Source organism: Copadichromis virginalis, linkage group LG17, assembly GCF_057382275.1.
Source record: "Copadichromis virginalis isolate Kocher_CV1m ecotype Utaka linkage group LG17, C_Virginalis_male_GT1.1, whole genome shotgun sequence".
In the NCBI taxonomy this organism is placed as follows: Eukaryota; Metazoa; Chordata; class Actinopteri; order Cichliformes; family Cichlidae; genus Copadichromis; species Copadichromis virginalis.
In genome coordinates, this window is record NC_140634.1 from 39613838 (window position 1) to 39630276 (window position 16439).

At 45.2% G+C, this 16439-nt stretch overlaps 1 protein-coding gene across 1 annotated transcript; it reads right to left on the bottom strand.

The window, feature by feature from the left end:
- Nucleotides 1–6885: 6885 nt before the first annotated feature.
- ushbp1 (Usher syndrome 1C binding protein 1) lies at nt 6886–16188 on the bottom strand. The gene is made up of 14 exons (XM_085437083.1): nt 15982–16188; nt 14767–14990; nt 14433–14560; nt 14082–14245; nt 13698–13856; nt 13329–13576; nt 12391–12531; nt 12174–12262; nt 11919–12054; nt 11578–11788; nt 10972–11130; nt 9644–9741; nt 9040–9162; nt 6886–8928 (listed from the first exon to the last, which is right to left on the bottom strand). Exons 1-14 carry the CDS (start codon nt 15985–15987, stop codon nt 8763–8765), a joined length of 2052 nt encoding a protein of 683 aa, XP_085293209.1. The 5' UTR covers nt 15988–16188; the 3' UTR covers nt 6886–8762.
- Nucleotides 16189–16439: the final 251 nt, after the last annotated feature.

Below are 16439 nucleotides of genomic sequence, written 5' to 3' on the forward strand. Positions count from 1 at the left end.
AATGTTATGTGTGGGACAGTTTCCTGTATGTGTGCGACTAGCTGTGGTTGTTTCTAAAAGTGGTCAGTGAAAGTCCTAAAACTGGCACTTGAGTTTCCGAGCATTTTTATCCTGAGGTTATAACACCTTTTTGGCGACGAGGATAAAAGCCGAACGCGGACAGTTTTGAGTTTTTGCTACGGATTTTGCAGTCGGACTACCACTTCGCATCTATGGCTACGATCGGATCGCTCACGGAGTTTGCCGAGGGAGACGGCGACTGGATTGAATATGTCGAGAGGCTTGAACACTTTTTCTTGGCAAACGACATTTCGGACGAAGAAAAAAAAAAGGTCAGTTCTTCTCAGTGCGTGTGGAGCGAGGACCTACAAGTTGATACGTAACCTGACGACGCCTCGGAAACCCGGGGACTTCAGTTTCAAAGAACTGGTGACGTTGGTGCAAAATCATCACTGCCCGAAACCCTCCGTGATTGTTCAGCGGTTCAAATTCCACACTCATTCACGCAAGCCGGGAGTTTCGGTGGCTGCGTATGTGACGGAGCTGAGACAGCTATCAGAGCACTGTGAGTTTGGAGGCGTGCTGGATGACATGCTCCGCGACAGGTTGGTGTGTGGTATAAATGATGATGGCATGCAGCGTCGGTTGTTGGGGGAGCCCACACTGGACTTTAAGAAAGCTTTGGAAATTGCTCAGGCAATAGAAACGGCAGCTAATAACACTAAAGACATTCGGAAAGCTAACAACAATATGCACTCAACCGAGGTGCATCATGTATCTCGGAGTGTGAGGGGCAAACTGAAGGAGCTACAAATGGAGGTGGATACAGGGGCTTCAGCTTCGGTGATCAGCCAAGCCACCTACCACAGCTTGTGGCACTCGGGCGGGGCACCAGCCCTCCAAGCGACTGAGATAAGCCTTAGACAGTACACAGGTGAATGCATTCCCCTGCTTGGTGCTATAGAGGTGCATGCAGCATATCAGGGTCAAGAAGCTGCAGCAACACTGCTGGTGGTGAAAGGGGAGGGGCCTAGTCTGCTGGGTCGTGACCTTCTGCAGAAAATCCGCCTGAACTGGAGGGAAATCAGGTATGTAACGGTAATAGCAGAGTTACTGGGAAAGTATGCAGATGTGTTCAAGAATGAATTGGGCACTCTCCGGGGCACCACTGTGAAGCTGTGTGTGGACCCTTTTGCCCGGCCACGCTTTTTCAAACCACGCACTGTACCATACGCCATGAAGGCCAAGGTGGAAGCAGAGTTGGAGAGACTACAACAGATAGGGGTCATTGAGCCAATAGAGTTCTCGGACTGGGCAGCCCCGATCGTACCAGTGTTGAAAGAGGACGGAGGGGTGCGTATATGCGGTGATTACAAACTGACAGTGAACCAAGCCTCTCAGCTCGACGCCTACCCTCTGCCTCGAGTGGATGACCTTTTTGCCACACTGGCGGGTGGTCGGACATTCACAAAGTTGGATATGAGTCATGCTTACCAGCAGTTGCTGCTGGATGAGGAATCAAAAAAATATGTGACAATAAACACACACAAGGGGCTGTTCAAGTACAACCGCCTGGTGTTTGGCGTTGCATCCAGTCCGGCTATCTTTCAGCGCACTATGGACAATCTTCTGCAAAACATTCCTGGTGTTGCTGTTTACTTGGATGACATTTTAGTTACAGGTAAAACAGAAGAGGAGCATCTGCGTAACCTTGAGCAGGTGTTGAAGAAGCTCTCAGAAGCTGGGTTGCGTTTGAAGCGCAGTAAGTGTGTTTTCCAAGCCCCTAGCGTGACATACCTGGGTCATCGCATTTCTGCACAGGGCCTGTCCCCACTGGAAGAGAAAGTGAGGGCAGTAAAAGAAGCCCCGAGTCCAAAGAATGTAGCTGAACTAAGATCATTCTTGGGCTTAGTGAACTATTATGGGAAGTTTTTGCCTGACCTCTCCAGCATGCTTGCTCCCCTGTACGGGCTGCTGCACAAAGACAGTCAGTGGAGGTGGTCCCAAGCACAGGAGAAGGCCTTCAGACAGGTAAAAGAACTGTTACAATCGGCACCACTCCTGGTGCATTTTGATCCGGAGAAGGAGGTGGTCCTGTCCTGTGATGCTTCCCCGTATGGCATAGGAGCTGTTCTTTCCCATCGTATGGAAGAGGGGGAAGAGAAACCGGTCGGATATGCGTCACGCACGCTCACAGCAGCAGAAAAGGGCTATTCACAGCTTGAGAAGGAAGGCTTAGCAATAGTTTTTGCTGTGAAACGTTTTCATCAGTACCTGTATGGCCGCCCATTTACTGTTGTTACAGACCATAAGCCCCTCCTGAGTCTCTTTAGTGAAACAAAAGGCATCCCACCCATGGCTTCAGCCCGGGTTCAGCGCTGGGCATTAACACTGTCGGCATACCAGTATCGCATTGTTTATAAGGCGGGACCTGAAAATGCGAATGCAGATGCTTTCAGCCGCCTCCCCCTCCCGGAGGTCCCCGACCAGTCGAACTTGCCCCCAGAAACTGTGTTTTTGCTGGACAAGCTGGTGAACTCTCCGGTCTGTGCTAAAAACATCAAAGCATGGACTGAACGGGATCCAGAGTTATCTCGGGTTAAACAGTGGCTGTTGCAGGGCTGGCCAGCAACAGTGGAGCAAGATCAGCTCAAACCGTATGCCAAGCGTCAGCAGGAGCTCAGTGTTCAAGATGGCTGCATCCTGTGGGGTTCCCGAGTCATTATTCCGCCTCCAGGTCGGTCACAGATCATTGAAGTGTTGCATGAGGCTCATCCAGGGATTTCTCGGATGAAAAGTCTGGCAAGGTCATTCGTGTGGTGGCCGGGAATGGACAGTGCCTTGGAAGACAAGGTAAAAGCCTGTTCTCAATGTCAGTCAAACCAAAAAATGCCACCACCTGCCCCACTCCACCCTTGGGAGTGGCCTGGCCGTCCATGGTCCAGGCTTCATCTAGATTTTGCCGGCCCCTTTTTGGGCCACATGTTCCTGGTGTTGGTGGATGCACATTCAAAATGGCTGGATGCCCACATAATGCCGACCATCACAGCCCCAGTCGTCGCAGACACACTCCGGAGAATCTTTGCAACACATGGATTACCAGAGGCAGTGGTCACGGACAATGGGCCCACGTTCACAAGTGGGGTTTTCCAAGAATTTATGGAGAGAAATGGGATCCGACATATCTGCACAGCACCCTACCACCCTGCCTCCAATGGCTTAGCGGAGCGCGCCGTGGAGACGCTGAAAGACGGTCTAAAAAAAATGCCAGGTCTTTCCATAGAAAAGAGGCTCTGCCGTTTCCTGTTTCAGTATCGCATCACGCCTCATACAACCACAAGCTTGTCCCCAGCGGAGTTGCTGATGGGGAGGAAGCCCAGATCTCATCTGGACCTTCTTCGCCCAGATGTGGGAGCCAGAGTCGCCCAGTCACAAGGTGGGCAGAAGGTGAGACATGATCTACATGCCAGAGGCTGTGTTTTCAGGCAGGGAGACTGTGTGTATATCAAAAACTTTACGGGTGGCTCACGGTGGCTGCCTGGCGTCATTCACCACAGTTCAGGGCCAGTATCTTTTGTGGTGGAGTTGTTGGATGGCAGACAAGTTCGCAGGCACAAGGATCATGTGAGAGCCCGCATGGATGGAGCTGAGAAGAGGGCTCAGAGTGGTTCGCACGCACATGGTGGAGACAGGGCTGTGGACATTGTGGGGCCTCAGAGTGGTTCACCCGAAGGGGAAGTCGTGTCAGCAGCCCCTGAGATCGGGATTGGTTCTTCAGTATCACCAGAAGGGCTGGTGGAGCAATCTAAGTCACCTGAGCCGAACCCGGTCACAGGAGCTCAGCAGGCTCCTAGCCTAGAGAACCCAGCAGCAGGACTGAGAAGGTCAAAGAGGCAGCACAAGCCCCCTGATAGACTGAATTGTTAAAATAATGTGGTGTTGAATTCTCCCTCTCTTTTTGTACTTATGCATAATTGCTATGTTGTGGGTTTTTGCTTAAGGGGGGGGAAGTGTTATAGACAGTGTTGTTGTTAATGTATGTTTGGGGACGTTGAACCCCGGAACCTTCAGAGGTTTTTCAGGGTTCTCCCTGCCGGAATGTTATGTGTGGGACAGTTTCCTGTATGTGTGCGACTAGCTGTGGTTGTTTCTAAAAGTGGTCAGTAAAAGTCCTAAAACTGGCACTTGAGTTTCCGAGCATTTTTATCCTGAGGTTATAACAGTTAGCTTGTTTTAAAAAAGCATCAGCAGCTGGTTTATTTTCTTTCTTTCCAGCACAATAGGCTGTGATAATGGTTGTGTTAAATGTATAAAGCAGAAATGATCAAGCATGAACAATATATAGTTAATATTTTCCAGAGGAGGGTTGGGAACGCTTTTAGCTGAGGTCGGCCCCAAAGTTAAATTCTGCTCTGATATCAAGAGCACCAAACCACCTGTCGGTGTGGTGTGTGGACGAGCAGGTGAAAGTGTGAAGGTTATTAAAGTAAGTGAATTTATAATGCGTCCTTCACAGGCAAATAAAGCAGTTAAAAAAGAAATAAAACGGATAAAGGTGAGACAAATATTCCTTAAACTGAGTGTGAAAGCTCTGGGATTTACTGCAGTGGTTAAAACAAGATTTTAAAAATGTGTCTATAAAGTTAAAAAACATTTTTTAAAACTGAAGAGATCTCGTTCCCGAATTAGTTAAAAGATGTGCCACTCCGTTTTAAAGAGATGATTTGTTAAGACGGGTAAATAGAGAGTTGCATTGATCCCAACGAGGAAAGATAAAAGTATGAACAATTTCCAGCAGTTCCACTTTAGAATTAAAACGTCTTAACTCAGCAATGTTCCTCTGATGAATGAGGGCTGAGTCAGCTTCCTGCCAGTCTAAAGACAAAAACTGTTCAGGATAACCTCAAAGTCACATAAGCTAGATGTAGCCAACCGATTTAACCAAGACCTGATGGCAGCTTGTTAGGTTGGAAAGAACAGGAGAGATGGATGCATACAAAATTTGGTAAAAAAAAAAAAAGTTAATTAAATGACCGAATTATACAATATACAAGCTAAACAGTATAGATCCCAAAACTGATCCCTTTGGAAAGTAGCCTTTTCCAAAAGACGGAGATTAATGGTGATAAAACAGAAAATTCTGTTTGGTAAAATTGAAACCAGTCTAATGCTGATTTAAACACAATCGTCACCTGATGGCTTTAAGATTGTTGCAGGACATGAAATCAGCACAAGTAGGTGAAGATATGGTGCTGAGGTAGCTGGGATAGGTTCTAGCACCTTACCCTTCTGCTCCCTGATAAGGATACGCAAAAATGGATGGAAATGGTACTGTTAGAGAATATGGGGGATGCCAGAAAAAGATAGAGACACCAGCCTGTTTATTGCATCAAAAAGGACTGAAGGATTTCTCTTCCTGCGTGATATAAGATTAGCAAGAATTTGTAGTTCTGGCTTCCTTTATACCAACATTATAAAAACAGTTGTGCACTCTCTCAGATGAAGTCTGTGCATTTCTAATTTTTACCACATGTACTTGATATACAGTATGTGTTCCATTACAATAAATCACATACTGGTGTTGAATATTGCATTGTACAGAGAAGCACATTAGAATAGGAGCACGCTGTAAAAATGACCTTAAAATCTTGTTTTTGTTCATTTTTCTGATGTGGAGGCTGTTTCCATGAAAGCTTTAGCTCTGATCGAAGCACAATGAAACACTGATCTTAACTGAATTTGTAAATCTAAACAGCTTTCTCAACCTGCTGACAGGCAAGCATGCAATCCTATAAAAGCATGAAAATCCCCTAAGTGGACTTATAATGTGCAACAAGATTGTAGTCTTTATCTGTCGGCCTGTGGTGCGATGGGCTGCTGGCCTGAGCTGTTTGATCTCATTATCTGAGTGTGTGTGAGCACAAAAGCAGATGTGATAGGCCGTTTGATTGAGGTCAAATCTCTTTTGCGCTCCGCCGTGCCAAAAGCCCCCTCCATCATGCTCCCAACCCCTCTGATGGGCCGGCTGGTGTCAGAGAGCTCAGGAGTGACATGTCAGGTCAGCGAGGCAGTGCCCTATGGCACCAAGCAGAGAAGAGAGGCGTAAAGAGAGCAGGAGATGGAGTGGTTGTGGTAGGTGAGCTAATGGCTTTGAGAAAGAAGAGGTACAGGCCTGAAGGTGCAGACTGTGATGTCTTTATACAGCGTACGAAGGGACAAATTATTAAAATGCAGGAACGGATGCAGAGAGTAAATGACTTGACCTGAAACCCATGGGTCAGGACCCCCACCCCTCCACCCCCATCTCCGTATGTGCATGTGTGATTGTGTCCACCCCCACACTGATTGACAGCCGCTGTCTTTGTCTAATAATGCTTTGGGTATTTTTCCCAGGCACTAAAAGAAACGCTGCTGTCCAAAGGCTCGAGTGGAGGCTGCTACACGTGGGGGTAGAAGTGTGTCCAGAAATATGGAGCCTAAATGTTAACAGATGAGACTGTTGGGGCTAATCGCTCGGTTCTCATGCTCTTTGTTTGACTTTCCAATCTCACATCCTTTGGGAGTGCACTGTTGCAAAACTGTATTTCAGCGCATGCTTCAGCGCACACGTATCAGCTAGATTAGATTAGACCTTTCTCACTTTCTCACTTTTTAATGGTGGAAAACTACATTAGATCACAGGCGTTTAACATTACATTGAACTATTTTATTTTTGTAATTATGTTGCAAATGAATTCAGTTGAATTAAGGATTTTACATGCACACAAAAACGGCCAGAAGAGACAGCTGTAGTCATTATATATCTGTATGTTTGTGGACTGTTAATGAGTCGGAAACAAGTCAGTCTTTTTTATTATTTTATTAAAAATGTTTCAAATGGTCGGCTCCAGTTGTGTTTAAAGAACAAAAACATTTCATGTGGGCTAACGTACTACACACATCTTTAAATAACAAACATGGAATATTAGCAGGGAGCCGGACAACAGCAAATATATATGCATTTATTGAAATCAGACATTTTTTGTTGTATCTACTCGATCTGGAACTTTGTGTGTGCATTTCTCAAAACAGGCAGTAATAATGTATCAAAGTATATTTAATGATTACTGCACTTACACTATGTTAGTATATTTTAAATGAAAATATACATTTTACTCCAGTTTTCCATGGTGGCGAGATATCTGAAAAATAATACGCTGTTTAAAATGAATAAACTGTCACTACTTTTATTTTGATAATTGAAAGACGACTTTTAATAGAGTGCTTTTAGGTACCGAAATAAAACATCTGAACACTTTTTCACCCCTCGAGGATAAACAAAAGAACAAAAATCCATTTCTTTCCAAGAGACATTTTGCTTTATTGCGTTGCCTTTGACACAAGAGTCACACAGAGGTTACAACAATCGTGTCATCGAAAAAACCTTTGATGAACTCAGAAGCTTAACGCAGATCTTAGAGAGCGGCAACACAAAATGGAAAGATAATTGCATCATCTGCTCTAATGGCAGCTATTACAACAATGGCGATGGTGACCTGGAGGCGTGGGGGAGCGGGAGGACGGGCCCTCTCCGGTGACCTCTGCTCGGGAAAGGGCGAGCTCAGGCAGGAGTCGGAGCGTCAGGGGCTCGCCACCTCGTCTGGCACTGTGAACTCTCCATTCACAGCCTAACACAACAGGCAGGCATCGCTGTGACCCTGTGGGTGTGACACTCAACCTTTGCCTTAACCTCCTGACCGGCAGTCACAGCTGCAGCTAACCGGCTCGGGCAGGTCAGGGCGAGGGGTGAGAGATGAGAGCAGGGAAGATGGAGGGGGAGGAAATAAAGAGTAAAGGCAGAGCGACTGAAATATGAACGAGTGGGTGACAAAGAAGGTGAGAAGCTCAATAAGCCGGGTCTTAAAGGGTCAATCCACTGAATTTAGAAATAATAATTTAAAAAAGCCCAGTGCATCTGGAAGTATGCACATTACCAACAAATAAATAGGTACACTAGAATAAAGAGGTAACAAATAAGGTTTTTACAGGATATAAAGAAATAATTATACTGTAAGTAAATTTAAAGACTGTGTCATTTCCTGGTGATTTAGCAGAAAAACAAACAACATGGGTACTTTTCAGGGTGCAGACTGCATTATGGAAACCTTATGTTTAACCTTGCATAAAATGTTCCTCAGTATAACGGGATTACAGCATAAATGTACAAGGCAGATATTTCCAGACACGATAACTATACACAAGGTAAGTTTAGACATACGAGAGTGAGGCGAGGCTTAGAAAACGAGTAGTTACGCTACTATGTCGACTACTAACCCCGCTGTCACAAAAGGAAGGATGCCTGGCAGCAGCTTCGTGCAGTTGGTGTTTGCAGGAAAATGGACGCGTGCACTGTTGAGGTCAGTCCCGAGGCCTTTAGTGGGCTCAGTCTTTGAGTCCCAGCTGTTTGTCTGATGTGGATCCTTTTAGAGACGCCAAGCTTTAGAGTCCAATTCAGTTTATTGATAAATCTTACACAACCGTTCAGGTAGAAATCACAGTGTTATGTTTTATTTTTTACCCCCCAAGAGCCAAAGAAAGTGCTGGATGTCATTAATGATTGCTAGATAAATAGATATTCTTTACAGGCCCAGAAAAAGGCTAAAAATCTAAGCATGTAATATAAACTAGATAAAAGCAGAAAGCTATACTCGTCATATTTACACATGTAGCTGATGTGATTAAGATACGGATGTCGAGATGGCTTTCAGCGAAGACTTGATGTCTTATAAAACAGTCTCTTCCCTCCTCCACTCCAAGGCTTCCTCTGCAGCTTTTGCAGCTCCGCCCTGGCCGTGTCGACTCTCCATCGAGGCCGCCAATTTCTGCTCCAGCCGCCACACCTGCTCCCGATACTTCCTCCGTATCTGACGGTATGAACTCAAGGCTTTGCTGCGACGAAAAGATCCACATGACTTTTTAACTTTGACTCAAGCTGAGCACAAAGGGCCTGATGAACAGACACCAAAGAAGTATATTCAGCAGCTTTCTTTTTCCATTCACCTGTGAGCTTGTGTGAGGCGAGCTATCTGCTCCGCATTGTCCCTCCTGTGGGAGGAACTGTCTGAGACGGCTGCGTTCAGTGACTCATGGACCAAAGCCAGCCGCTTCTTCAAGGCTTGCTCCCTGGAAAAAGAAATAGTGAGGTCAGTGGGTAAACATGCTGTGAGGTTATTCATTTTGCTGCAAGCACAAAAGATGTTTACTCACAGACTCATATTTAACATGCGTCCTTGGCCTTAGGGCCGCTGTGACGCATTGTGTTAACAGGAGTGCTTTATTTAAAAGTATTCAGCACTCTAGGTCAGAAGAGAAAAGGTGCTCTCTGAAGCACATCGTGGAGAGAAACAGCTAGAAATTCTTTATGTGCAAAGTCTGCAGCGTTCCTAAGCAACAGTTCAAAGCGGCCAAGAGATGTCTGACACATTTTCAAACCTGATTATATTCAAGTACGTCCACATATTCAACATCCAGATAATTACTATCATAATTATTATCAGATTTTATTGTTAAAACACGAAACTAGAAGTTGTCAAGAGCTAAAGTGCTTCTATATAGAGGCCATATGACACCGACAGGTATGGAAAAGACAGAATCCAACCCTCACCTCTGCAGGACCGCCTGCAGCTCTTTCAGGATGGGTCTTGTCCTATAACCAGCGATGTCCCCTTCACAACCGAGCTTCGCTGCGTTCTCACAGAGCCTCTGAAACACAACGTTCAGTTAAGATACCGCCCAAAGTCCCAAAGGTGTCTTCACTTCTCCTCTGGCGTATGTGCACTTTAATCTAAAGCTGTGGCTCCAGGCTGTCATCATGCAATGTCTCGTGTTTTTAGCTCTGAAGTGCTTTTACACTTTAAGGCTGATGGGACACTGTTGGCCGTGGACACCGAAGTTTGTGAGTATGATAGCTTGAAAATGAGGTGGATTTGATATCCCAATATTGACCTCAAGGTCAAGGTCAGAGGTCAAGTTTTCTCCAAACCTTGTGAATGTAATTAATTGAGATTTTCTAATTCATACCATACGAGCTACTATGAGGCTGGGGCTGGTGGTCGCCAGTATTTCTTACAGTTCAGTGTCCAACAGACCGAATAAAGTGATCTGCGAGGCCAGTAGTGTTGTGGGGATGGAGCTGGACTCTCAAAGGGGTGTCAGAGAGGTGGACGTTGTCCAGGACAAGGACGACGCTGGACGATACCTCCCACCCACTACATGACGTGTTGGCCAGTGACAGGAGCACGCTCAGTGAGAGACAGAGGAACCATCCCTGCCTGTGATCAGTTACTGCTCTTACTGTCTCAGAGCGATGTGACCACATAATTTCCTCAAACGTATTCTGATTCTAACATCATTTGTTTTTATCATTGACCGTATCAGGAACATAATACTTGGGTCTAATTTCTCCAGCTGAGCAAAATCAGCTGGTTCAGACGCCTGCATGTACACGCAGCATTTATTACACGGCCTGGGCGCTGACTGAGATTTTAGGTGAAGTAGCCAAACAGGACACAGTCTGCAGAAACCAGGCAGCGTGCAGCACAGGAAGTTTGAAAGCTATTCACATTTGTAATCTGGAGGCAAAGAGCCAGTGCAAATTAACATCACGGGGGGAAGGAAAGCTAAAGGAGCTGTTCCACTCTTTGTCATTTGACAATGACAGAGATGCGCGGCATGAATCTGTGCTGCAGTGACAGGACAGCTCAGCAGAAGACCTTGTGGAACCAAAATATCCTTCCTGGCCTGGAGGGATTCTGCTTTTGTAGATGTGTGATTTCCCACGTGGGGCACCCATATTTGAATCGGGTCTGTCACAGTAGACCAGCGTCCTGCTCCCTCTTGCTCGTTTCACCTTGACTTTGTATTATTTTCCAATTTGAAAAAAAGAAAGGATAAAAACCCCGTCTGGATTGCTGCTGCAGGAGTGTATCCTACCTGTTGTTCAGTCCTACGATCCTCCACCTCCTCTTGGAGACTTTCTGGGATGAAGACCCCAGCTGCTCCCTGAGCCTTCTGGCCCATTAAACTCCACTCCAGACACCTCAGCTCTTTCTCCTTGAGGCGGATTAAAGCTCGCAGATCTGACATCTCCTCCTGAACAAAAGCGGTTATTTAAAGAGTGGCAGCTACATGATTGGATAGAGGCACCAAAGCCCAGCTTTGGTTCCTCTATTGATTTGATAAATATTACCTCAGATTGTCAATGCATGAAGATTTCTTTAGAATATCCTGATGTTGTGTCCCCTGATTTTTCTTTTTTGTTTGCATGTAAATTCATGAAACTCTGTCTCGTTTAGCTGGTTTGCACTTTTGTTTGAGTTATTATGAATTTATTATAATCTGTATATTCATGGCGTCTCATCCACTATATCCTGTATATGTATTTAGAGTACTATGCAAACAGTGTTTTAGGAAATTGTGCAAATATTTTACTCCTTTCATAGAATAAATCTGTTTCACTCATAATCTCTTTGCATCCATAGTTTTGCATGCTTTTATTTTTTTTTCCTGGCCATGGTGTGATTGTAATGTACGTCATACCCTGACTGAGATCAGTTCATAAAACAGGGAAGCCTTCTCCTTCTTGTTATCAGGCTTGTCTTTAGTCATGTGACCCCCTCTTTGTCCAGGTGGGCTCAGTTTGGCCTCTGCTCCTGGACCTGGCTTAGGGAGGCAAATGGCTGCCCGGTCCCTCTTCAGGCGCTCAATTTGCTGCCGGAGAGCCGCCTCCCGATCCTCGGGCTCGGGCGTCCTGTGGGGTTACTTGCAGTGAACAAGCTGACAAAAGCGCAGCCCAAGAAATTTGCATATTTGAAGTTCCTACACGGTGATCTCGAACTCTTTCGTTAGCTTTGTTGTGTGTAAGCGTTTTAAAACATCACCTCTGCCCGGTGTGACTCGCTGTTTCCGTCTCCTCTGTGACCCCTGCTGTCGAGAAGGAGGTGGACAGCTCTTCAGTGCCCATTTTCCTCAGCTGAGCTAATGGACTGTCTGGGTCCCGAATGTCACCGACCGGCTCTGATGATGGGAAAAAGAGAGAACACAACTGTGTCTAATGCTTGAAAGCCGTATATTGTACATGTGAGTGTCTGAGTGCTCTTTGGTGCGAGCAGTATTAAAACTCGGTATTCCATCACCTGCTGAGACACTCTGCTGAGGACTGCTTTGCTGCTTCCTGGCGTCATAAAGCGACAGCAGCTCGCCGTAGGCCTCTTCACACTCCTCACTGTCAGTCGCAAAACACAAAACGTGACCTTGCTAATACTGTTAAACCGACCTGTGCGTGCTGATGGTTTCTGACAGGTGATAACGAACTCGTCCAGCGTTGACACAGACAGAAATATTTATTGGTACCAGTATCTGAGAGCCATCTGCAGGACCGAGCAGTCGGACTCAAGCCTGTTCAGCGTGAGATTGATCTGCTCCGACTCTCCTTTCCTTCGCTCCAGAGCTGCAGTGAGACGTTCGTTTCTGGCCTTCAGCCTCTCGATGCATCTGCGGTAAAGTGAGTGAGGATGAGGGGATTAATTCAATTCAATTCAATTTTATTTATATAGCGCCAAATCACAACAAAAGTCGCCTCAAGGCGCTTCAGAGAGAAAAACCCAACAATCATATGACCCCCTATGAGCAGCACTTTGGCGACAGTGGGAAGGAAAAACTCCCTTTTAACAGGAAGAAACCTCCAGCAGAACCAGGCTCAGGGAGGGGCGGGGCCATCTGCTGTGATTGGTTGGGGTTAAGAGTGAAATGGCTTTAATGATCAAAATAACACATGAAGAAGCTGCTTTACTTGATTGGTTGAGTTAAACTTCAGCAATTACATCATCAATCAGACCAGTGAGATTTGAGATTTGACCCTTATAAGCACTTTGAGGCGGTCTTCAGGAGGCAGAGCAGGTCATCTACTAATGGCAAGGTTGGTGGTTCGATCCCTGGCTCCTCCAGCCTGTATGCTAATTATCCTTGGGCATAAAAAACTAATCCCAAGTCGGAGTGTGAATGTTAAATAGAAAGCACTGGTGAATGTGGCCTGTTGTATAAAATGCTTTGAGTACTCTGTTAAAGCAGAAAGGTGATAAGAACCAGTGTTACAGATATCTACCTGAATCTTTAAATGAGCTGTGGGAGGTTATAAGAACATGTAGTCATAAGTCTAGTAAGTGAAACTGTATCTGTGTCTTTCTTTACATACATGTAAATACAGGGACAGCGTGTGTCAACAATGTGGTAGTCGAGTTTTTATTTTTATTTATAACTCCTAAACCTTCTAAGCTGCTAATCACTCCCACCTGTTGAGCCGCTCTGTCTCAGACTCCAGGCTAAGGGGGCTGGGACAGAGACTGCCCGAGTTAACTGATCCCAGTGGAGATCCATCCCCACCCACAGTCAGAGGCGTCACAGCTCTGTTGGCTCTCCTGTGGAGTAAAGGTGAACCGGGATAGGGGGGCGAGGCCCAGTCTGGACTTAGGGCCCCAGCAGTGGGCCGGTAGGAAGGAATGTGGCCGCCAGACCTCCAGGCTTTATGGAGACCAACCAGCTGAAACACAGGAGAAAGGCAGCTGCACTGATTCTTGTCAGTCTCTTGTAGTGTTTATTGGATCTTTGTCCACTGAATGAGATTCATTCTGGCTAATAAAGTACGAGACATCTTCTCCCACCTTGTTCTTCTCCTCTTCCACCTGGCTGATGCTGCTCTGTGGGGGGCTTCTGAGAGCAGACTCCTGTTTGTCCCCATCCAGCATGTCTTCCTGGTACTGGTCTCTTGGGAAGCTCGACCAGCACGAAATCCCAAACTCTCTTTCCATCTCTTCCAATATCTGTTGGAAATGAAGCAGGATCATGAAAGGGACTGATGGGAGTCTAAAGACAGTCTGAACAATGACATTTTTTTCTCATAAACTGATCCTTGCTGAATTTTCTTTTTTTATGAAAGAAGAAGAGCCAGTATATGGACCTGAAGCTCTTTTTCTTGGGCTTTGCAGCTTTAAATTACTTAATAGATGTTTTAATTGTGATTATTCTTATTTGTTTTTAACTTATACCTGGCTGGCTTTAACCCAGTTCTCTTGAGCTGCTCTCAGATGCTCTCTGTGCTTTTCCTGGTCAGAAGCTGTGATGGGGGCCGCCCAGGTCCTTCTGAAGCTGATGGAGTCCTCCACTGATGATAAAACCTCCTGCAGTTTGCTCCAGACAACACCACTGCCTCCTAGTGGATAGAAAGCAAAGGTGCAGGGATATATGCAGTATATGATGCTCAAACAAACATAAAATATGCAATAAAGGACATAAACATAAAATATTAATCGGTGGAAGCTTCTGGATTGGATGAAAGTGCATGGCATCCAAACTGATAAGCTCTGCTGATGAACGAGTGATGCTATGGTAACGCCAACCTTGGTCATTCAGTGGAGGTTTAGATGTTGGGCTGTTTCTTTCTGGGCTGCTTCTAACGAGCCGGTGAGACAGAAGATCTGGAACCAGAGGCCTGGATGGAGCCGGCGGTCTCGTGTCATCTGGTTCACTGCAAGAGTAGTGCGTTTACACGAGCTATAGGTTGAATATCAAACTCCCTATTAATGTGAAAATATGTGTGGTATTGCCCACAAGGATGAATACAAATCCACAGATTTCAGGTGTCTTGTAAGGATGGCATTAGTATTCAAGTCAAAGTGGAGCCAAAGGTGATGCTGCAGTAAATCCAGCCGTCGCGCCGGGCGCCTCGCTTACCTTGGAGCTTTTAGTGACCCCATCTTCTTGTTCAGTTCAGCAATGATGTTGAGCAGCGTGCCCACTTCAGCCTCACACTGAGCCAGCTCTGCTGGTGTAGGCTCGAGGATGACTGCAGGGTCACAGCCCTCGTGGTAGAGGGAGATATAGTCACTCGGGCTCATCGCCTCCTTGTCACACCTTGACCCTGCATCCAGACTGTCACATCTGCCTCGCCTGAAATCCTACAGAAACATGGAGTCGTGTTTGGACTGAAAGAAAAAATAACTTGGAGGACCCATTCATTTAGTTTTTTGCTGTATTTTTTTTTTTATATTTCTGCAATCTGTCACGTCTGCGTGCACCAATAATAACACACATCACACCCGATGTATGCAGCCTTCTTCCGTCCTGTGAACAAGCACCTTTCAGTGAGTACAGCAAAATAATTTAATTATATAATGTATCAGCATTAAAAATCTGTTACGCTATTGAGCCAAACATGTTTGGCAGCTATTGTTCTGAGCAACGGAAAAGGAGGAAACTAAAACATCCTGACATCCAACTTCCTGCCAAGCAAATATTTGTGGACCGAACCATCTATTGTTTTCATGAAGAACGCTGAACAAATCTCTCAGACACAAAATGTTGAATCAGAACAAAATGTTACTCTTTAATTATGGAATTAACTACAGTCAGATGTAGAATGAAAATGTACTTTTTAAACAATTAAACACATACATCTTTTTAATAACACACGTATATATGGTGCAGGCCAGAGTTGGCAACATACTTGAAATTCCTTATCCTCATTACCAAACTATTCCCAGTCAGTGTCAGAGAAAAGTCATTTAGGCATGAAAAGGGGGAATAAAGACTTTACGCATGCTGTCAGACCAACTCTCTGATTTCAGATTTGTGGATTTTATTACTTATGTGCAAAGTGCATGTTTTCAAACAGTAAAAAGTCTTACCCTGCCTTATCGATGGGGCAGATTAAATCATTTAAAAGTCTCTATTATGAGGCTGCAGCAGTTCTGCAAACAACAGTTCTTCTCTTATGGGGAATATTGGAGCAACATGCGACATCTGCATTAGGCATTTACCAGTGACAGCTTTGAACTGCATTACAAACTCATATACTGTGTCACATATCATAAGCTCAACTGGATTTATGTTGCTCCCAATCTCACTAAACCTTCAAAACAATCCCTCAAACATTTCATCATAACTTACCTCCATGCTCGCTGATCTGTGTGACTGCAGAAGTGACTCAGTTTACCATGTGTGTAAAAAAAAAAAAAAAAATTGACAAAATGAGGGTCTGTTTTCTTCCGTCCTACTATTTTGTGTAATTATATTTTCCAAGAGTCAGTCAGTCTCTGTAATAAGTCTGCTCTCTCCATGTCTGCCTAACACTGTTTTGTGTGATGGATGAAGTAAGTGGAAAAGTCATCCCCACCCATTCCCTTTCACTCTGAGTCCTTTCCTGTTTTGTCCGTAGTGTGCTTCTATGTCTGATTATGACCAAAGGGGGTGTGAATTATCCTATCTGGTTAAAATGTGATATATACGCAGGAAAATGCTACCTGTTTATTTTTTGGATACAATCTGCAGACCGGTGTTGGCAAAAAATATAGTAAAAGACTCACTTTGGTAGAATAAATTCAATACATCAATAAATCAATCGATTA

Coding starts and splice junctions, on each gene's coding strand:
- ushbp1 (XM_085437083.1), bottom strand. Junction 14,561..14,766: donor GGGTCACTAAAAGCTCCAAG/GTAAGCGAGGCG, acceptor CTACTCTTGCAG/TGAACCAGATGACACGAGAC. Junction 12,263..12,390: donor CAGATGGCTCTCAGATACTG/GTACCAATAAAT, acceptor TGCGACTGACAG/TGAGGAGTGTGAAGAGGCCT.